The 27003-nt window shown below is 42.0% G+C and overlaps 1 protein-coding gene across 1 annotated transcript in view; it reads left to right on the top strand.

Moving 5' to 3' along the window:
• Positions 1-27003, top strand: part of adarb2 (adenosine deaminase RNA specific B2 (inactive)) — a 184212-nt gene that overhangs the window by 143397 nt on the left and 13812 nt on the right. Inside the window, exons 4-6 of the mRNA XM_034108846.1 lie at positions 10721-10835; positions 22535-22703; positions 25444-25595. Coding sequence (XP_033964737.1) covers positions 10721-10835; positions 22535-22703; positions 25444-25595 — 436 coding nt within the window. The remainder of the gene's footprint in view (positions 1-10720; positions 10836-22534; positions 22704-25443; positions 25596-27003) is intronic.

The following is a 27003-nucleotide window of genomic DNA, read 5'->3' as shown; positions in this document are numbered from 1 at the left end:
TATGTACAGTATGAATGCAATAGGGAAAGTGCAATTTGATTATGTATGTGCAATAGGGAAAGTTCGGTACCTGTATGTTTCTTGTTGTTTCTTTGCCATGTGATATATGTGATCTCTGTTCTTTATCTATGACTGATTGACCTGAATGTTTTTTATGTGTATTATCTCGATGCCCAAGACAAATTTCTCCTAAGGGAGACAATAAAACTCTATCTAATCTAATCATAATAGCAACTTCTCTGTACAGCGTGGTATATCTAGAAGTATGACGCAGCCTTACAGTACGTTACATAAACACGTAATATAATTGACACTGTGTAATTGTTGCTTAACGTAATCAAATTCAAACACTACAGGTTTTGAACAGAGTGTAACATTTCATACAGAAGTATTATAAAATGAAATATAAAAATCCTTTTATTTGTTTTTAAAGTCCTATATAGCAGAACTCCTCCATCGCTACACCCCAGCCAGAGCTTTAAGGTCTGCTGACCAGCTGTTGCTGATAGTGCCTAAGACCAGGCTCAAAACCCAGGTCACAGAGCCTTCGCAGCAGCTGGCCCTAGGCTCTGGAACACTCTGCCCCTGCATGTGAGGCCGGCCCACATACTAGGTTTTTAAATCCTCACTAAAAACACACTTCTTCTCCCTGGCCTTCTAGTCAGAGCCGAGCACGACTCCTGACTATTCCCTGTGTTTTTTATATTTCTGTTGTAAATGATTGTCTTTTATTGTGATTGTAGTCATGTGTTCTTATTACATGTACAGCGCTATGGCTCGATCAAAAATCGCTTTTAAATGTGCTATATAAATTCAACTTGATTTGATTTGATAAAACACATTTTTATTATCTTCAAGAATATTTTGGTACATTTTGATGACCATACTTATGTACTTTAACAAAATAAAATGCAGCAAGATCAGTGACAGCTAAGTGGAAAACCACTGTCGAGATGCACACCACGTAGAGGTAAACCACGTAGAAAACCATGCAGTGGGTTTGTTGAAGGGTATCTGGGGACCTGGCAAGCATGGTGTCCGGGTTACACACCAAACATGGAACCATGCATGGGCCAGGCCCTGATAGCTTCAATGTTGTCGTAACAGGCGGTGCTTGTTTGATCAGATGAAGAGAATTTAGACTGATAATGAGTTTTAGAGTCAGTCGCGCAGAACATCTGCGGTTGGTGGTTATGATTCAGTGGCTTCGGTTCGTTTTGGCTTGAACGTTGGGGTTTCATTTCTCAAATTAATGTTTGGATTTAGGCTTAAAAGCATTTGTGGCTTTCAGCAGATGTGACCAATCAGAGGACATATGGAGTTAGCAGTGACAAAAGTTTCACTTACACCATTTTGTTTTAGTTGTTAGGGTTTCTTTTAACTAATGGTGATTAGAAACGGATGTTCTCATGTTCCTTTGTTTATGTGGTGGCACAACATGTCTCATTGTTTTTGGACAAACTGTCAAGATACTGAGTTACAAGTTGTGATTTCAAGATGTTTAAAGGGATTGCCAAAGTCAGTAAATTCATCCTCTGGGGACCATGAATGTCTGCAAAAGATTTAACAGCAATAAATCCAATAGTTGAGGAGATATTTTAGTCTTGGGCAGACCTACTCTTGTTCTATATTGGAAGCTGCATGTGGTCTTAGTCGATATTAAGATTTTACAGTTAGGAGGAACTGGGCCATGGGGATTGATTATGGCCCCAAGTAGAGAGTAGGAGAGAAATAATGATCTGCTTCTATGTTTAGCATCATCACCGGGAAGTGTCCTTGGTTTTTGGTCGGGGCTATCATTCTTGTGGTAGCTCATCCATGACTCTGATCCTTACCACATGCACCAGGCCCTGCCGTCTTGGTTTCAACCTTTTCCAGCCTAATGAGGGGATTCCTGCTTGAGCTCTGCTTTGCTGTTGGAAACCTGTGGTGCAACGTCCCATATCAGCCACAACGGGGAAAGAAGGATCTGTGGCAAAGACAGATCAATTGCTCCCTCTCTCTTGCGCTCCTTTATCTGTCTTTGTTTCTTGCTCACTGACATGAAGCATGAGCTTTGAAAGGGAAAGACCTTTCCCTATGACGGCGGTGGCGGCACAGTGCTGCCCGGGTGCCTGATCTGACTGACAAGGCCCCGCTGTTCAGGCAAAGCGTTTGACACACAAACACACACGGAGAGAAATCTGTTCAGCCCACTGCAGGGCTATCTGGCCATCACACGGGAAAAGGTTGGACATAGTTAGGCGCGGTGCTGGATTGTTTCACAGCACTCGTTCAACTTCTCTGGGTTTCACTTTGTCATCACACGACACAACGGCATCACTTTCTGTCAATAGAAAAGCGAGACAACAGAGCCACCTCCGAAAGAAGATCCAAGTACAAGCATTGACACATCTTGTTTATTTGTTCCTCTTGTGATGCTGATCTGGAGGACAGAGAGAAGAAGCTGAAGATTCATGGGTGAGAGTGATGCTTCGTGTCATATGGAGAACAAACAGAGGGAAATCTGTCTCGCCGCAAGGAGTCTGGCTTTTTGAGAATCTAAAAAGCCCCCAGAGGCAACGCCTCCACTAAATGAATAGATATCCATTTTCAAAAGGCTCGTGCTTGGTGGCAGGCGGGATATCCAGGCAGAGGGCAGACACTATTAAAACTCGGGAGAATGAGTTGTTAAATACCTCTATAAAGAAATATAAGACATGGCCTGGTTTTTATGCTGCCTGGGCCGCTCTGCAGGCGGGTGATAAGGCGGTGAGGGTGGTGGCATGTGTGTGTTTTCCTGAGGGCGGGGTCAAATCAAGACCATATCCACCCCCATGCCACTCTAACATGAGCAGTGTTGTTCATAAACACACACATTAAACATGGCTGCCTCACATCACACTCCCATGCTTCACCAAATTAAACTGAAGCATATGGGGAGTGTTATGGAGGGCCCTAAAATGGAATCACGAATGAATCTCCAGTCATCGTTTCCCTTAGAGGCCTTAGTGCTAAACAATACATTATACAATTGAGCCTTTCCTCACAACACATACACACTCATACCATCACCACGACCAGCATGCACAGACTTCTAGGTCAGGCCACAGCAGAGAAAATGTCCCCGTTGACATTTTGTGTTTCTGGCACAATATTGACTTCAGAGGAAAGACGGCAGGAGGATTGTTGGTGACATTCCACATTAACTCCGAGATAGATGCCGAACTGTTTACGTGCACAAACAGTTGGGGAGTAGGAGTGAGGGAGGGGTGGATGGATGTAATGGACCGATAAAAAAAAAAACGGACAGATGAGCAAAATAGCCCAGGCATATATTTAGAAATCCTCATCATGTTTGTTTGCACCGCCTCTGTAACATTGGCCAGCGTGGTCATAATCTCACCAAAATCACACTGGTTCCCCTTTTAATTCAAGCAAACAAAAGCAATTTACTCTGAGCCTATCAGGTGAAATATAAATCAATATTCCTTTATTGACTGTCAGTAAATCATGACTACATGTATTCGAAAAAAGTCCCTCGTATTGACGAACCTTAGGTTTACCACTCATAGCGTCTTATTCAGCCCCAGCAGGTAACTGTTTTTAGTAGGTTTTTTTAAAACTGTACTGTAATAAAGTCCAGAGCATAACAGCAGGGATACACAGTAAACTATTAAGTTGCTGATGTTGAAAATCATTTAGTAGCTTAGATACTTTCCTCAACAGTTTTTTCAGACAAAGAACACTGCGCTAAAAGGAGAGTCAATATAGGACCTACATTCGTCAGGTGGCAAGAAACATGACTCCAAATGCTATACTAATGTCCTTAATTTCACTGTTAAGTAGCTTGTTTCACTGTCCTTATGGCATGATTCGACACTTTTATTCTCTTAACAGTGAAATGTAACTGTAAGGTGCCTTCAAAAGAAATGTTAAACATATTTTCCTCGGCGAAAATTCGGCAATGAACATGTTTTTTCTCCACCAGGAATTAAGTAGGAGGAGAATGATTGGTAGTTTCAGTGTAGTTTTGTTGTGAAATGAGCTTCCCTTATCATAGGGTGCAGACCCTGAGAGGACTCACTGACAAAGCTATACTTGGATTCAAAAATAGGTTTGTGTTTTGGAAATGCAATATTCGTTTACTATTGGCTTAATTTGATTTCAACCTGTGTTGGTTGGTTCTTGGTTGATTTTACACATCATTACACTTTAGTTTGACTTCAAATGGCCATTCTATCTGCCTGGGATGCATGAAAAGACAAAGAGTAAACGGGGTCATTTGGCAGTGGATCCGTTTCCATTTTCTTTCTTGCAACACCTCTTAGCCTCGGAGCCCACGCACAATAAGGGGCACACTCTGGACTTAATTATCTCAAAGGGTCTGAATATCTCTAAGGTTGTGGTGACTGATGTTGCACTCTCTGATCATTCCTGTGTTTTCTTTGAGAGCTCTATTTCTGTTCACAAAAATGTTCAAAAAGAGATAACCACAAAGCGATATTTAACTGAAAATACTAGGGAAATGTTTACTCAGAAATTCTCTTCCACACTTGCCCCTGCTAACACCTCAGTAAATGAAATAAATAAATAAAAATGTTATAGATGCCATTGCTCCAACTAAGGTAAAGGAAGTGTCTGGCAAGAAAATATCTCCATGGAGGAAAGGCCATGACCGTGAAAACAGAAAAAAGAGAATGTCGAAAAGCTGAACGCAGGTGGCGAAAAACAAATCTTCAGGTTCACTTTGAAATCTATAAAGAGAGACTTAGCCTTTATAATTTGGAATTGAAAAACGCTCGACAATTGTTCTTCTCTGACATCATTACCAAAAACAAAAACAACGCCCGTGCCTTGTTTGCGACCGTCGACAGACTAACTAACCCCCCAGTGTCAGTAGCCTCTGAATTTCTATCCACCAGGGCATGCAATGATTTTGCCTCCTTCTTCACTGACAAAATTCAGAAAATCAGACAAGCAGTCAGTGCCTCTGCATCAGGAACAGCAAATGTGTTGTCTCTGTGTCCACTTAACATCAATTCAAACACCATGACACAATTCCATCAGATTAATGATAAAAACCTAGAGGACATTATACAACTTCTGAAATCCTCCTCATGCTGCCTTGATATTATTCCAACAGGATTTTTCAAAGATGTTTTGCCTTGCATGGCCTCAGATCTACTTCATATAGTAAACAAATCTCTTCACTCAGGTATTTTTCCACAGGCCCTGAAAACTTCAGTCATTAAACCGCTCTTAAAAAAGAATAATCTAGATGCTTCAGTAATGAACAATTATAGGCCCATATCAAACCTGCCATTTCTAGGTAAAATCATTGAAAAAGTTGTTTTTCAACAGTTGAGTAATCTTTTGCATTTAAATAACTGTTTCGATGTGTTCCAGTCAGGCTTTCGTCCAAACCACAGCACTGAGACTGCTCTTGTAAAGGTCTTTAATGACATCCACTTAAACACAGACAGTGGCAGAACTTCAGTGTTAGTATTATTAGATCTCAGTGCTGCGTTTGACACTGTTGACCACAGCATATTACTAGACCGACTGGAAAACTGGGTGGGACTTTCGGAAACAGTTCTAAATTGGTTTGAATCCTACTGTACCTAAAGGACAGAAACAACTTTGTTTCTATTGGTAAATACACATCTGAGTTGACAAATATGACATGTGGGGTTCCTCAAGGCTCCATCTTGGGGCCTCTTCTCTTTAACGTCTACATGCTACCACTGGCTCAGATAATGAAAAACAACAAAATAAGTTACCATAGCTATGCAGATGACACACAAATGTACGTAACAATTTCACCAGGAGACTGCTCCAATTCAAACACTGAGTAAGTGCATTGAACAAATCAATGACTGGATGTGTCAGAACTTTCTCCAATTAAACAAAGATAAAACTGAGGTAATGGTTTTTGGAGCCAAGGCAGAACGTATAAAAGTTAGCGCTGAGCTTCAGTCTGCAATGTTCAAAACAACAGATAAAGCCAGAAATCTAGGTGTAGTCATGGACTCTGACCTGAGTTTCAACAGTCACATTAAAACAGTTACTAAATCAGCCTACTATCACCTAAAGAATATATCTAGGATTAAAAGACTAATGTCACAGCAGGATTTGGAAAAACTTGTCCATGCTTTTATCTTCAGTAGACTCGACTACTGCAATGGTGTCTTCACAGGTCTCACTAAAAAATCTATTAGGAAGCTGCAGCTGACTCAGAACGCCGCTGCTCGAGTCCTCACTAACACTAAGAAAGTGGATCACATCACTCCTGTTCTGAAGTCTTTACACTGGCTTCCTGTGTGTCAAAGAATAGATTTCAAAATACTGCTGCTGGTTTATAAAGCTTTGAATGGTTTAGGCCCAAAATACATTTCTGACCTCCTGCTAAATTATGAACCATCCAGATCTCTCAGGTCTTCAGGGACTGGTCAGCTTTCTGTCCCCAGAGTCAGAACTAAACATGGTAAAGCAGCGTTCAGTTATTATGCTCCAAATATCTGGAACAAATTCCCAGAAACCTGCAGGTCCGCTGCAACTCTGACTACTTTTAAATCCAGGCTGAAGACTTTTCTTTTTGTCGCTGCTTTTAATTGAACTATTCATATCTTAGACTGCACTGTAATTTTTATCCTTGTACTTTTTCTTTTAATGTTTAATTGAACTATTCATATTTTAGACTGCACTGTAACTTTTATCCATGTATTTTTTCTTTTAGTGTTTAATTGAACTATTCATATCTTAGACTGCACTGTAACTTTTATCCATGTATTTTTTCTTTTAATGTTTATTTTATTAGCTTTTCTTTTTAATGACTGATTTTCAATGCCATTTTCTTAATGTCTTTCGTTTTTTGTAAAGCACTTTGAATTGCCTTGTGTTGAAAAGTGCTATATAAATAAACTTGCCTTGCCTTCTTTATTAAAGCTAATGTGTGTATTGCTGCAATAAATCTCATCCGTTGCAGCTGTAGTTACTGCTGCTGCTTGTTTTCTCCACCCTGAGGAGGCCCAGAGGAACTGCTTAGTAAATTGGTCAGAACTAATGCAGGAAGATGCACCAGGTGGGATGAGCAACACAACAGCCTCCACGGCAGCTTCTGCTCCAACCAGTCCCTGTACTCTCAGGGGAGCCTCCATCAGTAACCTGAAACAGATTTCGTAAAACAAATTCCAAAATGTAGCTATATAGAGCAACGTTGATGCTCATCCATGAAGAAGCTTCCTCTCGCTGTGTGGCAGCCCGCCCTGATGTTCTGTCTGACTGAGGAGCGAGATCCTTGGCCCCGTTTTTATGCCACATTAGGCCCACACTGAAGGTGGCACTCAACACCCCCCGCTGAGGAAAGCAGTGTGTGTGTTAAGAGAAACGATAGGGGACAACATGAGGAATGACAGTACAGGCAGATCTACGTGTTTAGATTGAAGCTGATATAAACCAGGAAAGGAGTTATTTTGTTAAGAAGTGAACCACAGCTGGAAATCACAGACTATTTTATTTTGTGTCAGTTGATGTAGATTATGTTGTTTCCCCACTCCCACACAGGATGAGGAAAGTATTATCTTTGACTTAGTCCTGGCACATCACTGCCCTCTATCCCATATCAGCATGAGAGAGGGAGGAAGGAAGCTAAGGGACGAATAAAAGGCGAGACCTGAAGAGTCATGCTTTCAAAAAAGATGGGAAGAAAAGAAGAGGCACTGACAAAGAGAGATGAAAGGGAATAGAAGAGGGAGAACAAAAGGGGGAGGAAACAGGGTGGAGGCACATAAAGCTGGGCCGCATGCCAGGGTCTATTCCACCTTTGCTCTGCAGGCCTTTCTGAGCTGCCACCTTCTCTCACCTCTGTAATGTCATCAATGAAAAGGCCTTTAGGAGGGATGGAGGACTTGACTCGGGGTTCAGACTGTGACCGACGCTGCCAAGCCGAGCCAGAATCTGTTAGAATTAATTGGTTGTCCCTTTCAGGTACAGGGAACAAGGCGGGTGTTTTTTCACATTTGTGTAAGAGATGTTTCGACATAACCAGCAAATTCCACATTCCACAATACTTCAAAACAAGTGTGTTTTTCTATCTTCATGGAAGGCTTGACTATCGGGGAGGGATATTTAGGTCAAAAGGATATACAAATATATAATTCATTGACTTTGGCAGCAACTTTGGTGTTAGTGTGAAACTGTTCAATGACCCAACATAAAATAAATGTACAACATGGCTGCAACTAAGGATTATTTAAAAAGTATTAGTAATTATTTTTCACTCAAATCTATTTTGGTTTGTCCCATCAACAGTCCAAAACCCAAGGATATTTGTTTTAAAATTTAAATAAAAGCAAAAAGCATGGCAAAGCAAATATTGTATACATATTTGATAGATGAACAACTGAAGCCATTTTAAAAAAATGTAGCAAAAAAGACTAAAGTAACACATTTAGAACTGACTATAAAAAAAATCTTTGTTTATCCCGGTTTGAAATCTCGAAACCTTTTCGAAAAATACTTCAAACACTCCAAAAACAATGATAATCAACACGTTGAAAAGAGTCAATATGCAGCAACCTTTTATCTTCTGAATCACTGTTGTGACAAGTTAGTTATAAAACAAGTATTTCAGATTAGGTCTTTAGAATAGCCTGTACTTCAACAATTGTATATTATACCTGACCTTTTGCAAAGGGTGAATACCTTGGTAATATATATTGACTTCTTAGAGTCCTTGGTCACACTGAATTTATGTAGAGAATTCAGCCGTTCTGGTTATTCATTCCTGTCACCGCAACATGAGCTGCTCTGACTAAGGGCTTGACAAACAGGGTCTTTGACTGGATTGATTATTCAAGCATAAAGTAAACAACAACTTTCCTTTCTTCCTGTCACTCTTGCCTGTTGTTAAAGGGACGTACACTCATCTCAGAAGCGACCTGTCATGTGACCGTTATAGAGCTTGATGAGAGGTCATGATAACTCTTGAATAGAAGAGCCAAAAAGTGATCCACTCTTGACTTTTCTTCCATTTCTTTTCTGTTCTATCACCCCCGAAAAGCTTCAGGCTGACATCATCAGAGCAGAAATATGTGCGTACATGGACACAAACACCACAAGCTGTGAGCTCTTGTACCATCAGTTCTCACAGAGTATTTCACAGCCCTGACGAGGGCCATAATGAGCAATATGCTCACTAATTCAGTCACCCCTACAGATTTTCATCCTTAATCTCTCTCCTTCTCGCTTACTCTCTGCGTTCGTCACCGTGGCATCTGTTGATGTCCTTTTAGCTACTGGGGGCTCAATCTGTCCAAAAGGGCCCACGATGCTGCCACTTTGTTGCTACCGTTAGCGTGAAGGCCGATCTGAAGCTAAGCCCTTAACTACCACTGGAAGAAAACACATTAACAGTTAGGGGAAGTGGTTGATGTGATCAATATGTCTTCGAGTATTGTTGGTTTGGTGGGACAGATGTGGTGAAGAAATCAAGAAATCCAAATCAGTTAGCATTTTATATTGTGTCACATTTGGTCAACTTGGTATTAAATCCTACAGGTTGTTGCTTTGCACAAATAGACTTAAAGCACATATTTTGTTAATTCCTTTGAAGTAATGTATAATTGCTATACACATAAAACTGACTTGAACTGAACATAACATATGGCAGAGCTGTGTTGTCATACTGATATTCTGTACAAATTGTGAAGTCCACTGAGACAAAAGTAACATTTGTGATATTGGGCTATATAAATAAAGATTGATTGATTGATTGATTGATTGATTGATTGATTGATTGATTGTTGGCAAGTATATGGCTGTACAATAAGAAACCTGGGTGTTTACTTCCTCTGTACGAAAAGAGAAGTCTCCCAATGGCAGACGTTGTGATTGAAATCACTGCACAGTCAAAGGATTACATGACTTCCTCACCTCAAATAGTTCCTACACTAATGTTGGCTTAATTGTATGTTATTTTGTATGTGTGTAATAGTAATATGTGTGTGTTTTGTTGGCATTTGGCCAGCTGCCATGACTATAACCTTAATCTCTTTTTTCTGTTGGTGATGCTACTGTTTTTTATCATCTGTATTCACTAATGTATGCATACACATGTTGACAATTTGGACAATTTAACAAAAACAAAGGCAGAGACAGCTTTTTTGAAAATAAAAAAGTGTCAAAATATATTTAAAAAATACTGTAAAGAGGAAGAAAAGGCCAAAAGAAAAGAAAGAGGGAGAGAAGAAATCAAAAATAAATAGGCAGAGAGGGAGATCTGTTTGGATGAGGATTTATTTCAGGAGAGCCTTGCAGGATATGGTTGGCTTTGTAGCAATCATTCTTTCTTCTCATACTTACACACCTACACACTCCCTAATACACATGCATGTTAACCCAGCTACATGCTGACATTTACAGTTATATTTGTGGCATTAGCAGCAGGAATGATCCTATAACTGTTGAACATATTAGTTTTTGTTATTTGTTTGTTAAACTCAAATAGTTTTAAAGTATGGTGGTGTTCGAAACATCACTATGATAATGTACAGAACATAAATAATGAATTTAACATGAATCTGCATGTATTCATAGCGAACAGGTAAGGCAACCTTTTTTTAAACACTGCATTAACAGATAAGGGAAGTGGAATATTCTATAGTAAAAATGAAACCTGTGAAGTCAGCCTCCATACAGTGTGTCGAGTAAAAATTAAGAGGGCCGTTGTGTTTTTCAGGACTTTGCCGATTCAATATTCCACTTGGTGAGGGAGAAGTACCGGTCCCTGGTGGGCGGCTGCAGTCCTGCGCATGCTCGCCACAAATCCCTGGCAGGCATCGTAATGACCCGAGGTATGGCAAATTTCATTGACTTTTATATATCACTTTGAATTATTGAAGTGTTGCAATATAGGCAGAGCGAATGAGGGAGGTAAGAAGATAGAAAGAGATGACTAGAAATGGGAATTCTGGATTGAGAGAGAAATGATAAACTGAGGAAGGGCCACTCCATGCTGTACCTTGCGCTCGTGCTGGAGAATATACCCTCCTGATGAATTATTGACTATTCAGAGTCTCTGAGGAGAATGAGACATGGTGGTGGTGGTGAGTGTCAGTCATCCCCACTGCATTCTGGACTCGCTGTGCTCAGGCACATTTGACAAGGCTTCCAGAAGCCACAGTGGAAACCTTAACTAAATCATTTTAAAACTTAATCTGAAACCCGACCGAGTGACACGCTGAAGGAACAGTGAAGAGGGGGAAGCTGTTCACCTGCAGCATGACACTATGAGTTATGACTATGCATTTATCTTTCATGTGTGGTGTTTGTCGCACATTACATCATTCACAAATGCACATATCAACACACGCAGAGCCAAGCAGACTAGAAGCATTAAACCCAGGAATGTCTGCCATGAAATGTTTATGAAACAAGCGATCATGTTTTTCTCAATCTGCTGCTTGTGAAACACCGATGAACATTTGAAGTTAACATTTTGTTTTGCAGACATTTAGCCCTTGTTGGCTGTAGAACACTGGAGCTACTAGCCCTGGAAAAAAGTAAAATCTTGCCGATGTATGTACCATGTGTTCACCCTGCAGAATTGCTTTTAAATGAGCACATTTTGAAGAAGAAGAAAACAGTCTCCACTCATTGAGATCTAATACATTATAATATCATAATAACAGAAATACAATTCCTAATGCATACAAAACCATCTCTGAAGTATGCTAGCTACCAGACCAACAGCAGAAATATATGCTGACCCTTCTCAACATTTGGCATATTCCAAAGTACATGTGGAAAATAATGTATGTATCTGCCCGGTGGTTCGGATACGAACCAACATGCACTGAGTTATTCCTCAGACTATGCTGCACCATTCCACAAGTTTGATGAAAATGTGGATAGTAATTTTAACATAACCCTGCTGACAAACAGAGAAAAAGACAAACAAACAAAACTAAAAACATAACCATCTTGTTGTTTGTAAAATCACCTTAACCCTGAGAAATGTGGGAACACATAACAAACTCAAGTACACATGGAAAGCAGCCAGGTTAGACAGAAAACAGATATAGTGTGATTTTGCAAAATGTGGGTCATTTGTGTAGGCTTTAATATACTGTAGCAATGACCATACTAGGGGTGCACAATCGCAATATTAGGTAAGGGCAGAATAAATTCAAATATAATTCTGAGCAAACTTTAGTTTTTTTTGTGTTACAGTAGACTACGGTCTAAAAAGAACATCCTCTTAAAAAAGTCCCACCATGTACATTGTGTACATAATTTATTATGATAATGTGAATTATCATATTTGCAATATTAGTCCAAATAAACGCATTTAGTCCTGTTTTTTCCAAATGTTGCAGCCCTAGAGCACACCCACCCACACAAATGCCAACAGGTCTGCACATGTGGAGTCCTACCACACACAAATCCATACACACATACAGAGGAGTGTTATCTCCCTGTGAGGCTGCAGGCTTTGGGTGGGGGGGGATAGCTGAGGTCAGTGAGGAGGCATTGGTATCTCTGCTGTCTTTGGAGTGCTGCAGCTCATCAGTTTAGACTTCAGTGAGACCGGCGCTCGTCCTGACCTAATCCAATCCCTCTCCTCTGCCTCCCAGTAATTGCTTCTGTTTGTTTATTAATAGCACACGTTATCTTCAGTGCTCCAGACATAACGCTGCCAAGTATTCGCAGCGAGGCAGCAGCGGTGTGGTGGCCAGCGTCCGTGCAGTCAGACACCCAACTTGACAGGAACACTGGGGAGTCCTGTTCCCTCTCCCTGCCTGTGTCTCAGGCCTCTGCTTCTGCCTGAAGAATATTAATCAGGGTCTGTCTTTGAACTGGAGACAGACTTAGATCCCCCCTCTCCACCCTTTGCTGGTGTCCCACCGAGACAGTTGAGCCCAAACCTGAGTGAGATTAGCCTCGCCTCCAGGCTGAGAGTTGCAACATGACCGCCAAAGTAAACCGCCAGCACACATTGTCAAATAGTGTGGAAAATCTCATCTGAATCGATCAGAGACAGCAGTGGGTGAGGAGATGGTAAACAGGGTTCAGATGTGCTCAGAGACATGAAAAATCAGGAAGGTCCACATGGAAAAAAAGACCCCCCCCATTACTCCTTTTTACTTGTTTGTAGGATGAGATAAGAGGAACTTCTTCTGAGGCTTTTTTATTCAGCAGGGTGATGAGACTCCAAGTGGGGAAAAATACCACAGGGACTCAAAGAAAGAGATGAGAGCAAAGGGTTTCAAACAAGTTGATTACAAATGAAGCTTCTTAGCCTGCATATCCATTTTCAAACAGGGATTTGTCTCCACTCTTTATCTGGCTTTCTGGCTGCCGCAAATTGTAACGTTCAGTGATCGCATCCAGCTAAAAAACAGCTTGAGGCAACAACAACAAAAATGGCAGAGATGTGTGCAGGGTGGGTTGCAGCAGAGAGAGATTTGAGAGCTTCAGCAGCTTTCCACAAAGCCACCCTTATGTGTGCAGAACAGTTGCTTGTTAAAGCTAATAAACATTCAACAGGGTGCCGTCTCAGCTCTTGCCAGGTTTTTTTTGTTTGTACCATCTTACTATCTACTGTTATTCAAACAACAAACTTTGGTTGACACTGACAGTAATCGTCTCACATCTAGTGATGAAAGAACAAAATAAAGACAGGATTTATTGAGCTTGATCTAAATCCATCCATCTTCTCCCGCTTATCCATGGTCGGGTCGCGGGGGTAGCAGTTCCAGCAGAGAGCCCCAAACTTTTTTTTCCCTGGCGACATCAACCAGCTCTGACTGGGGGATCCCAAGGCGCTCCCAGGCCAGCGAAGAGATATAATCCCTCCACCTGGTCCTAGGTCTACCCCTTGGTCTCTTCCCAGCTGGACGTGCCTGGAACACCTCCCTAGGGAGGCGCCCAGGTGGCATCCTAACTAGGTGCCCGAACCACCTCAACTGGCTCCTTTCGACGCGAAGAAGAAGCGGCTCAACTCCGAGTCCCTCCCTGATGACCGAACTTCTCACCTTATCCCTAAGGGAGACACCAGCCACCCTGCGGAGAAAACCCATCTCGGCCGCTTGTATCCGCGATCTCGTTCTTTCGGTCATGACCCATCCTTCATGACCATAGGTGAGGGTAGGAACGAAAATGGCCCGATAGACAGAGAGCTTTGCCTTCTGGCTCAGCTCCCTTTTCGTCACAACGGTGCGGTAAAGCGACTGTAGTACCGCTCCCGCTGCTCCGATTCTCCGGCCCATCTCACGCTCCATTGTTCCCTCACTCGAGAACAAGACCCCGAGATACTTGAACTCCTTCACTTGGGGTAAGGACTCATTCCCTACTTGGAGTGGACAGTCCATCGGTTTCCTGCTGAGAACCATGGCCTCAGATTTGGAGGTGCTGATCCTCATCCCAGCCGCTTCACACTCGGTTGCGAACCGATCCAGTGAGTGCTGAAGGTCGCAGACCGATGAAGCCATCAGAACCACATCATCTGCAAAAAGCAGTGGTGCAATCCTTAGTCCACCGAACTGCAGACCCCCTCCCCCACGACTACGCCTCGAAATCCGATCCATGTATATTACAAACAGGATTGGTGACAAAGCGCAGCCCTGGCGGAGGCCAACCCTCACCGGAAATGGGTCCGACTTACTGCCGAGGACCAGGACACAGCTCTCGCTTTGGGAGTACAGAGATTGGATGGCCCTGAGTAGAGACCCCCTCACCCCATACTCCCGCAGCACCTCCCACAGTAACTCCCTGGGAACTCGGTCATACGCCTTCTCCAAGTCTACAAAACACATGTAGACCGGATAAGCGTACTCCCAGGCCCCCTCCAGGATCCTTGCGAGAGTAAAAAGCTGATCCGTCGTTCCACGACCAGGACGGAATCCGCATTGTTCCTCCTCAATCTGAGGTTCGACAATCGGCCTGACCCTCCTTTCGAGTACCTTGGAGTAAACTTTCCCGGGGAGGCTGAGTAGTGTGATGCCTCTGTAATTGGCACACACCCTCTGATCCCCCTTTTTAAAAAGGGGAACCACCACCCCGGTCTGCCACTCCTTCGGTACTGTTTCCGACTTCCACGCAACGTTGATGAGACGTGTCAACCATGACAGTCCCTCAACACCCAGAGCCTTCAGCATTTCCGGGCGGATCTCATCCACCCCCGGGGCTTTGCCACTGTGGAGTTGTTTGACGACCTCAGTGACCTCCCCCCGGGAGATTGGTGTTGATCCCCCGTCATACTCCAGCTCTGCCTCTAACATAGAGGGCGGAGTTGTCGGGTTCAGGAGTTCCTCAAAGTGTTCCTTCCAACGCCCTAACACTCCATCAGTTGAGGTCAACAACGTCCCATCCTTACTGTACACAGCTTGGATGGTCCCCTGCTTCCCCCTCCTGAGGTGTCGGACAGTTTTCCAGAACAACTTTGGTGCCCCCCGAAAGTCCTTCTCCATGTCTTCTCCGAACTTCTCCCACACCCGCTGCTTTGCCTCGGCCACGGATGAGGCTGCTGCCCTTCGGGCCTGTCGGTACCTTGCAACTGCCTCGGGAGTCCCCCGGGATAACAAAACCATGAAGGCCTCCTTCTTCAGTCGGACGGCTTCCCTGACCACCGGTGTCCACCAGGAGGTTCGAGGGTTACCGCCCCTTGAGGCACCTAGGACCTTGAGACCACAGCTCCCCGCCGCGGCTTCGGCAATAGAGGCTTTGAACACCGACCACTCTGGTTCAATGTCCCCAACCTCCACAGGAATGCCCGAAAAGCTCCGCCGGAGGTGCGAGTTGAAGGCCTCCTGAACTTGGGCCTCCTCCTTGATCTAAATGACATTCAGAATTGAAACTGAAAGCTGACCTTGGAAGCTCATCTTGCTTCAGGATAAATGGTTTTAATATGAGCTTTATGGTGTTCAGAGATAATTGGTAGCTAATAGGGAAACATTTCCCTTGTTTTATAAACACAGAGAATAAAGGGATTCACATAGCAGCTTTGCAGTCTCTGCCAGTACCAGTTTCCTTTATTAATTAAAAAATCACTGTAAAGTTCATGGTCATGTCATTCATCGGAATGTTTCCGTCTGAGTACACTAGTTTCTCCTAACAATGGCTGCCAGTAAATCTTTTTTAACAATTTGTCCTTGATTAGTATTAATTACTTATTGATGCCTACAAGTATTATGGATTTAAAACTAGGAAGAAATAAGTGTTAAAATGTTAAGAGGGACACATAAGGGATTGCTGCGCTAAAACACAACATTAACCTCAAGCATATATAAAACCAGGACTACAAATATTTTTATTAGACAAAAATGACTCACTACAGTAAGAGAACTGGTGTGCAGAAACAAGTGGTTTTCAAATGAATGCGACAAAAAACAGTAAAGTACATTATTTGGCATAAGAAATGTCGTGGACAACATACATCGAAATACTCATTTAAAGTACAAGTACTTGAGTAGTATACTAGAACTTGAGTTATACTTAGTTTCTTCCCACGAGACCTGTTCCAGTGGCACTACATGTTGCTGCCCACCGATACTAAATAGTTGGATCACACTCATGAAGACTACTACTGTGGAAGACTTTCTACGTTATTATTTTTGGGATTCCTGTCTATTTGTAGTTAAAGCCAAGTGTGGATAATTGATGTCCTTAGAATTAATACTGTTCATGTCAAATTAAAGGGTCCATCGGCCATTTTTATATGTGAAGTAAAACGTAATTAATTAACATACTATTCAGGCTGTGAAAAGTGTTATTATTGCTTTGATTATAGTATTCTGGAGCTCTCAAGCTTGCCAATGTTTGAAATAAAGCAGTCTGTTGGTGAGAGGCCTATTGCCAACATGCAGACAGAGCATGTGGGGAACCAGTGTAGTGTGGGGGAATGAATGCAACATTAACCCTTTAACTGCCGGACCAAGAAAAAAGCTATGGAAAAAAAAATTGTTTGCATTTTCTTATGAAATGGGCCAAAAATAAGCACAAACAATTATTTATTTTTTGACAGTTTTGTTTTTATGAGCCTCTACCAACTGGTCGAGCTGGCCTTCTATGGTAAAAGTACATTTTCAACAATCATCATATACAGTATATTATTTGTATGCATCATTAAATTACATTACATTGCATTTAGCTGACGCTTTTATCCAAAGCGACTTACAATAAGTACATTCGACCAGGAAGACACAACCTTGAAGAAAACAGAATCATATAAGTACATCAGCTTTCATAGAGCCAAACATATCAAGTGCTACTCAACTGGCTATAGATAAGCCAGTCCTTTATTAGTATATAAGTGCTCTGTTAGCAGTTCTTTGTTAGTAATTCTATCGCTCGAGGTGGAGTCGAAAGAGATGAGTTTTCAGTCTGCGCCGGAAGGTGTGTAAGCTCTCTGCCGTCCTGATGTCAATGGGGAGCTAATTCCACCATTTTGGAGCCAGAATAGCAAACCCACATGTTTTTGCTGATGGGAACTTGGGTCCCCCTCGCAGCGAGGGTGCAGCGAGCTGTTTGGCTGATGCAGAGCGTAGAGCACGCGCTGGGGTGTACAGTTTAACCATGTCCTGGATGTAGGAAGGGCCAGATCCATTCGCAGCATGGTACGCAAGTACAATTGTCTTGAAGTGGATTCTAGCAGTTACCGGAAGCCAGTGGAGGGAGCGGAGGAGCGGCGTGGTGTGGGATAATTTAGGAAGGTTGAAGACCAGACGAGCCGCTGCATTCTGGATGAGCTGCAGAGGTCGGATGGCACATGCAGGTAGACCAGCCAGGAGGGAGTTGCAGTAGTCTAGGCGTGAGGTGACGAGAGCCTGGACCAGAACCTGCGTCGCTTTCTGGGTCAGCTGGGGACGTATCTTCCTGATGTTGTAAAGCGTGTGTGTGTGTGTGTGTGTGTGTGTGTGTGTGTGTGTGTGTGTGTGTGTGTGTGTGTGTGTGTGTGTGTGTGTGTGTGTGTGTGTGTGTGTGTGTGTGTGTGTGTGTGTGTGTGTGTGTGTGTGTGTGTGTGTGTGTGTGTGTGTGTGTGTGTGTGTGTGTGTGTGTGTGTGTGTGTGTGTGTGTGTGTGTGTGTGTGTGTGTGTGTGTGTGTGTGTGTGTGTGTGTGATGGATCGTTGGAGCTATGTGCAATTCAAGGCACATGCTCGAACGGGAGCTGCCTGGACGCTGCAATCATGTTGCACACTATCCGAGCTGAGTGTGCTGACTTTTCGCTCCTCTGTTTTCATTTAAACAGCTCCTTCTATCCGTTAGCGCAGCTAGCTAGCACCAGATGCTAACAACAACAATGCACATAAGGTCTCTCTCTCGCTCGCTCGTGCCACACAAACACACACCCTCCCGGTCCTCCCAATAGCCAGTCGGTGCCTGCCGGTGAGCGTGGAAGTGTCGTCTGCTGCAAACGGGCGGCAGGAGCGGGGCTGTCAGCATCAGTTTGTAGATGGTATTTTAAACTCGATGCGCTCTGAAACTACGGGGCGGCCGTGGAAAAAAAATACACATGCGTTAATCGCGTTAAAATAATTATATTAACGGGCCACGGACTCACTTTTAAAATAAAATTAAAAAAATATATTTATTTTTTTTAGAAAAAATATTAATTTTTTTAAAGTATTGAAACCGGATCTGATTTCGGTACGGTATACCGTAGCCACCAGTAACCGGTATTTCGCATCCCTAGTTTGAACCACAGTGACATCTAGAGGTTATTTTGTGCATAACATGTCAACCAAAGGGTAGAGCTGACACAAAATGTGCTCTACCAAATGGTGGTGCTGACAGTTAAAGGGTTAAGTAGAACACACAGAAGCACTATTGAACATGCTGTAGCCCAAAGATGGTTCCACTCAAGTGAGAAAAAGTGGTTCAGCAAAAATATTTCCAGTTTTACCGTTGTCTTCAAAAAAACCTGAGACAGTGATGTGGTGCTGTGTTAAAGAAGACTTTAGGCTCTGTTTTCCTGACTCACTGGCCCATGGCACAGGGGCCAATCAATATCCTTTAGAGCAGGCGTGCAGGGCAACGTTTTTTGACATAGTTGGAAGCAGGGGAAAACACATAACTGTTGACCAAAAATAAAATAACCTCCCTTCGCTTTTTTGAAGCTGTACGTCTATACAAAAGCACTCGTTAAACTATCCAACTAAGCCTAAAAAGTATCTTGAATATCATTGTAATTTTTGCATGTCAGTCTGAATATGGGTGCATTTTACTCTGACTTCTGTGTTTACACTCTTCCTACCTCACTTTCCCACGAGGTGCACGAGCAGTCATCAAAATACAGTGTAGATAAATACCTGCGCCTCTGTTACATTTGCTGTCACAAGGTGTGTTTACCTCCTCGGTTGCCATAGTGAGGCAGTGTGTGCTTTGTCTTCCTGTTTAAGGCCCTTGACAGTACTGAGCACAGAACAGTATAGTGCAGTTGCCAAAGTGAGTAGTTTCAGTCTGTGATGAACATGCTTTTTGACAGTGCTGTTATCCTGGGCTGTAACATCTTTGAATCACCAGTAACAGATGTATTTGTGTGTGAACAGTGCCTCAGGCCTTTGACTCCACTCTACCTTGTTCCTTTTGACCCTCTCTTTTTGTATTTCTGTGATGCAGCTGATTATTCCTGGTTTAAAAACGGCACACTGCCTGTGGGGCTCTCTATCTACCCCTCTCTTCCTCTCTCTCTCATTCATCTATCCTCCTCCTCTCCTCACTCCCCCAAAATGAAGGCAACCTCGGTGCCAATTTCATGGCAGGGTAGTGAGCAGCGCAGCAGAAATTATCCACTGCAAAATTGATCTAAACAATCGAGAAGTGGAACGGCAAGGAAAAGCAAGAGAATTAAATTGTTTGAGTCTGTTACCTTTTTAGAACTGGCTGAATTGGGGCGCAGTGCTGATAGGGAATGCCAATAGTAGTTTTCTAGCGCAGTGTATGTGTAACCTTAATTTACTATTCCACCATGAGTGATAGTTAAACGAAAAGGTACTAAAATATGTTTTAAGTGATAATACAAATGATCATCTCACAAGAGGAATAGTCAGCATGAACTGTTATTATTAGCAAGACCTTTTCTATACTCACTGTCAGTTGTTTCTTTTCGGTATGTTAATCATTTTATATATAAAAAAGGATATATCTAAGTCAAGAAAACAAAGCTATTAATATCACTCTTAACATTCCTACTGCTAGTCTTTTGTATAGGGTATAGGTATATAATTTCTCCTCAAAATGATGGATATGTATTATGTTCGCAAACACATCAGTCTCAACCATTGAAACCAACTTCAAATGGAATAATATATTTTAAAGCTGCAATAATCAATATTTTATTACCAACAATGGAAGGTGAAAGATAATGATCACCCTTTTCTTTAGCTCGAAAGAGCAAGATAATACCTACTAGTTAGAGTCAATATTGGCCTTACATTCACCGGGTGTCAAAGAAATATACAAGTTACTTGACAGTAACGGCCCGTCCACACAGCGGCGTGCGTTGACGCTTCACCATTCACTTTGAATGGGGTGACGTCACTTTTAGCCGAAATGCATCGTGGGATGCGACGCGGAGCGTAGCTGGCGTGGCTCGCTGCAAAAGTTGAGCAATGTTCAACTTTTGACGCCTCGGCAGAGGCGTCAGCCAATCGAATCATATGCCAGTACAAGCTCTAGCCAATCACACTGCTGCTTGTGTGTCAGGGGCGGGAGATTCATGTGATTGGTTGTTGGTCGAGTTTCAGACAAGCCCGCCGGCAAGCGTCAGCGCACGCCGCTGTGTGGACGGGCCGTAAGGTTTACTTGCTATTAAGATCCAAATGTCCCATTGATAAAAAACTGAAAAACAATACAAGACAAATATTACATGAACATTTCCGTTGTAGTTTCTAGAGTTAAAGTTGAACTTGTTCCACCCTACCTTAGACTACCTTTTTATTCTTCTCCTCTTTTTCCCTCAACTGCCCACACACACACACTGCACACACTTCCCCCTCCCATAACTTTTTCCTCCCTTCCCTCCTTCCCATTCCTCATCAGTGGAGGTGTCAGGACTCTAACCGCCGCAGTGCCATCTGGGCCGAGGCTGATAAAAGCTCATGTGCCCGTCCGGCCATGCCTGCAGGTCTGCCAGAAGCCAGCCAAGCCTGACTTTCAGAGGCGATGAGAGAGATTTGTGGCAGCCAAGGAAGGAATGGCATGCCGTTAACGTGCTGATCCAGCCCCCCCCCCCCCCCCCCCCCCCCCTCTTTACCACCTCTGTCTATCTGTCAGTCATAGACAGACTCTCACATGGCCTTGCACTGAGAAAAGTATATTTTTCTCAAGAGAAAACCAACATGAGACAGGATGGCTTTGTTATCTGCGATCTCTCTCATAGCATTTACTTCATGTCTCGCATTGAGAATATTGCTACAGTGACCTCTTTAGAAGCTTTTATCATGCTATCCAGAAATAATTGAATGAGACCGTAGACTGAATTTAAGAGGTGGACGTTGGCACCGTTTTGTTTTGTTGTTTTTACATGACTGAAATGCTACAATTACCTTGCAAGGGTTAAAGTTGTAAGACAAAAACAACCTCAAGCATACCCCAATTAATCTTCTATTATACCGTGAATAGCAGCATCATTTACAAAATGAACATCACGGTTGAAGAAAACTTTCAGGGCATCAATTCCGAAGGGTCCATGTTATTTAAAGAAAATATGTATCCTGCAATAAGTCCTCCAGAGTGACCATCTGCCTGCAGGTCTACAGCAGGTCCTGTTATGTGTGTCTTTGCTGTGTTTTCTAGGCCTATGTCAATATTTAGCTCTTTTCAGCACAGTCAGAAGGGTCTTCTGACTTCCCTGGATTTAGACTGGGCCCGCTCGATTGTGCAGCTGAATGTGAAGAGGTGAACTTTATGAACAAGAAGGCGGGGTGCCAGCCCAGTTTATAGGCGGAGGGTCTCTTCCCTCCCTCGCTTTGTGGATCCAGCTAATCCTGGCTGGTGCTGTGTGATAGGAGCTTCTGAAGAGATGCTGACTCAGACAACTGTGGTTATGAAAATAACCCCAAATTGTCGTGTGGAATGACCTCTTACTCCGTTCTCCTCTTTTTGATAATTATTATTTCACTATGTGAGCAAATGGAACAGTTTGGCTGTGTACAGTATGACCAACTTCAGTCTGCCATCCACACTTTGAGGCTAATAGATGCATTTGGTTGGGTTTCATTTTCATTTGACTTCGAATTTCATATAATATCCTGTATTTTATTTTACGCTCCTTCACTTGAAATGACTGGAAAAAAATTTGCACAATTATAACAAATGTATATTCACTTATTCCATATGCCAAGCCGCCGACAATGTCTAAAAGTGTTACATTTGAACAGGTGCAGAGTGTGAAAGAACATTGAGCCTGACCCTACCGATGGAAAATGAATCACTTATTTATCCCAGACTTCATTCCTTAGTCTGGAAAAGGAAGGACACTGAGGGCTTCTTTCAAACTCTTGGACTAATGTAGCAAAATAGGGTGAAAATATGTCTGATATTGTTCGACAGGTCTGGACCTGAGGCACGCCCAGGTGGTGGCGTTATCCACGGGCACCAAGTGTATCAACGGGGAATATCTGAGCGACCAGGGACAGGTGGTCAACGACTGTCACGCTGAGGTCACGGCCCGCAGAGCCCTGCTACGCTTCCTCTACTCTCAACTTGAACTCTTTTTAAGGTAACACATTTATCTCTGCTCTATCTTAAATACAAATGGACATTATCAGAGAGGTGTACTAACATTTCGGCAACTTGAAAAAACCTGTAGCATTCCTTATCACCTGAAATGGTGCGCTCTGTAATTGGTCGATACAAAGTATTGCAAGCTGGTTTATAATTGAAGGATCAGTTGCCCTCATATCATTCTATTGTGTTTTAGTTACTCTTCAACAGAATCTTAGTTGGACTTCAAAGTGGTAAAATGTGAGAATTTAGAAAACTTTAGATGGATATTAAAAGATGTACTGCACTTTACCTTTCTCCTAGTGATAATGTTAACATCAGTACCCCGTGATTGCTGACTAATAACTTTGGTTGCCAAAAGTTACATGATCTCAAGTATATACTAAAATACTGGAATTTGCAACATCACCTGTGACTTAGAACCTAGGGGGGGGGAATTCTTAATAATGCATTTGATTTGCCCCTTTTAGTCTTGCATTGAAATACAGTTTATTGTAGAATTGTACTCTTACTATCACTAATGCAAAGGTATAATTTCCTTAACTTGAGTACATGTACTTTGTTATAGTCCACCAGATAATGCATATCTACTTCTGTCAGTAAGTAAGACTGTTGCCAACATCATGTGTAAGCTTCATACATTTTAGTTTCTAAAGTGCCTCCAACTACTTTAACATGCATTACATGATGCACTACAGTGTACTTAATAGCATTACATATGTTGTGACCTCCCACTGCAGTGCCAAAGAATGCCCTCTCCTCTATAATAAACTCCTGTTCTGAAGTATTTACACTGGCTTCCTGTGTGTCAAAGAATAGATTTCAAAATACTGCTGCTGGTTTATAAAGCACTGAATGGTTTAGGCCCAAAATACATTTCTGACCTCCTGCTAAACTATGAACCATCCAGATCTCTCAGGTCTTCAGGGACTGGTCAGCTTTCTGTCCCCAGAGTCAGAACTAAACATGGAGAAGCAGCGTTCAGTTATTATGCTCCAAATATCTGGAACAAACTCCCAGAAACCTGCAGGTCCGCTGCAACTCTGACTACTTTTAAATCCAGGCTGAAGACTTTTCTTTTTGTCGCTGCTTTTAATTGAACTATTCACATCTTAAACTGCACTGTAACTTTTATCCATGTATTTTTTCTTGTAATGTTTATTTTATTAGCTTTTCTTTTTAATGACTGATTTTAAATGCCATTTTCTTAATGTCTTTCATTTTTTGTAAAGCACTTTGAATTGCCTTGTGTTGAAAAGTGCTATATAAATAAACTTGCCTTGGAAACAGCATTGCTTTGTACACCAGAGACTTTACGATAATCAACGAGCCGTATGTGTGCTGTTCCCTCTAGCTAACCAAACAAACAACTCACACTTAAGTGGTTCACCTCATGATCTCAATGGATTTGTTTTTACCACTTTTTTAACACTGTGCCTTCTTATATTGTACCTTTGTACATGACCCGCATGCTTTTGTGCACAAAAACCAGCATCAAGAAACAGTCTCCATTAGTTTCCCCTCCAGTCTGTAAGCATATATTATGTTTTTGAGCTCCCAGAGGAACTCTATTGCAAGGCTGATACATCAGATTAGTGGCTAGAAGTCTAGATCGTTGAATGTCATATTTGCATACACAGCACTGACTTTTTGTCTTGGCACAATGCTGGATGGCAGGTACGGAGACTTTGCAGCTAAGTAAAATGGCTAATGGGGAAGATAACTCATAATGAAATGACCAAACAAAATGCCAGAAGTGCCATATTTACACTCCGTGAAAGGACATCGGAGACAGAGGAGAGGTTATATAAAGAGTGCAGCCGTGCTTTGCATTGTGATGCAGTTTAAATATACTATGTGTACAGTACGTACCTGGTGTGTTTGAGGGATGAAAGCCTTATCTCCGCTCACAGCAGAAACAATGACCCAGTTTTTGTATAAGTCACCTAGTTGTCCATACTGCAAGTATTCAACTTAGTAATAATGTATGGACACTATTTTCTTCAGATTTAATTAAAAAAGTTAACCTAATTATTTGATCAATAACCCACCTGACTAGACCACCACCATATGCCTCACTTTTCACAAGACAATACCCTTAACTTGTATTCTTTCCAATGGCCAGCAGGGGGCGACTCCATTGGTCAGATTGTATGTAAGTCTATGAGAAAATGACCTACTATTCACTTGATTTATCAGCTCTGTAAACATTTTCCTGAAGAGTTTATGGTCTCAAAAGCTGGTTTCAAGTATACTTCATTACAGCATGATTTTTCATTTTATAAAATATCGTCCCATTTGCAGTAAAATAGACGATAAAGCAGGGTATGCATTACAGCAGGGAATACTTGTTACACTCCAAACCGGTAGCAATGAGCTATACTGCCGCCGGTGAAACCACTTAACATATTTCTAATTTTCTTGAAAGTTTGTTTTACATTTGTACTCATACGTTTCTTTAGTTGACCTCCATTGCAACACTTTACAACTCTAATACAAAGCATGTATTGACCCCAGGTTTGACTGACTGTCCCTCTTTGCCCTGAGACATTTGGACAGCCTGAGTAATGTTGAGGAGTCTGTCTGACAGCAGGAGAATGGACTGTGGTCAGTGTCCATCTCTCGGTGTCCCTGCCTCACTTCATCATTGGAAATCCTATAGCTGTGATGAATGGTGCTACCTTTCTCATCACTCACCCTCATACTTGTTTTTTTGTCTTTGCCTTTTTCTAAAGTAAAAGACCAGAAGACTGGGAGGAGTCGATATTTGTGCGACACAAGGAGTGTGGCTACAGGTTGAGAGACAACATCCATTTCCACATGTACATCAGCACGTCGCCGTGTGGGGACGGAAGGCTCAACTCGCCCTATGAAATCACCTCTGACCGTAAGACACCAGGCCTTTATTGGATTTGGTTTTACAATAATGGTTTTACTTATATAATGCAATCAATAATAGTCCATCAGGTTTATAGAGGGATCCTTTTCTCTGGCGGATATTCTGAAAGCCACTGCTCTGGTCTTTTTTTCTCCACACACTGTCAAGAAGCTGGCATCCTTTTCATGTCACAGCCCTTCTATCGCCTCTTTCAGCCACGCTGTGCTGACTGGATGACATTTTATTGCTCACCCACTGAAAATAAATTGTATATTAATTTATACGGTTTTCCCAGCATTTTTCTGGTGGCCTATGAGTTCTGAAATGGACTCAGGATCCCATCAGAAGAATGTATATGTAAAGATATATATATATATCCCTCTCCTTTCATTATTAACTGAAAATGTCATTCAGCTCTTTTAACATACGGTGCATGGTGAGATTTTCATGGAACCAGGATAGAAAGAGACGCTGTCATTGTAGATTCCTTTTGAACTTGACGTTTTTTGGTCATTAAACCTCTTAAATGTTATGCAGTGCGCTCTCAGAGATTAGAATATTACTTAGTACCTTTTCCTGACTGTTCTAAAACATTTCTGAGCCGAAAGTCAGGGCTTAATTTTTAGCTGCTGTCACATCAGCCAAAGCAAGCATGGAGGAAGAGAGAAGGAGAGTTTAAGTCTTGAGAAATAACAGGTTATTAAAACAAAAACTATTATTATTATTTATGTAGACTCTGTCTGAGATATCCATACTGGGATTTTACTGAAAACATGAAAAACAATATCTATAATTGATACAATGCTTCTTCCTGAAAGATTACGGTCCTTCTACTTAATACTATGCAGATTATTTTTGAATACTGTATTCTCTAATTAACATATTGTAATGCCCGTAGAGGTCATGCTGGCTTGTACACCCACATAAAATCACAGGAACGTTTGTTAAATGGATTAAGGGCCTCACTAACAGGGTTACACAGGTTGTTCTGTTGGGAACCATAGTCTGTCATACCATGCCTAATATAGACAGTCCTAGGTTCATCCAGGAAAATGGTTCCTTTCTCCTTCTTCCCTCCATACAGCCAGTAAAATGCTTACTTCATTAACAATTAGGCAATTCAATGGTCCCAAAATAATACATTGAATTCCCTAAATTAAGCTATTAACCTCATTTAAACGTTTTGCTTTGTAAAGGAAATTGCATGTTTTGCACAGCTGAGAACAGTGCCAGTGTATTACCAAATATATGATAGTATTGTTTTAATGTTTATTGGATAAACATTCCTTGTTTTCTAATTACATGCAGCTAGTTACACGTGAACTCTTATAATTAGTAGCTGCAAACATCCCTAATTATACCGAGAATGTACCACTTAAGAGCTAAAGTGTAACACATAATGGATCATTTTCTGTTA

This window comes from Pseudochaenichthys georgianus, chromosome 20, assembly GCF_902827115.2.
Source record: "Pseudochaenichthys georgianus chromosome 20, fPseGeo1.2, whole genome shotgun sequence".
Classification (NCBI taxonomy): domain Eukaryota; kingdom Metazoa; phylum Chordata; class Actinopteri; order Perciformes; family Channichthyidae; genus Pseudochaenichthys; species Pseudochaenichthys georgianus.
The sequence above is the reverse complement of the archived record's forward strand: the minus strand, read 5'-3'. Positions and strand labels throughout refer to the sequence as shown.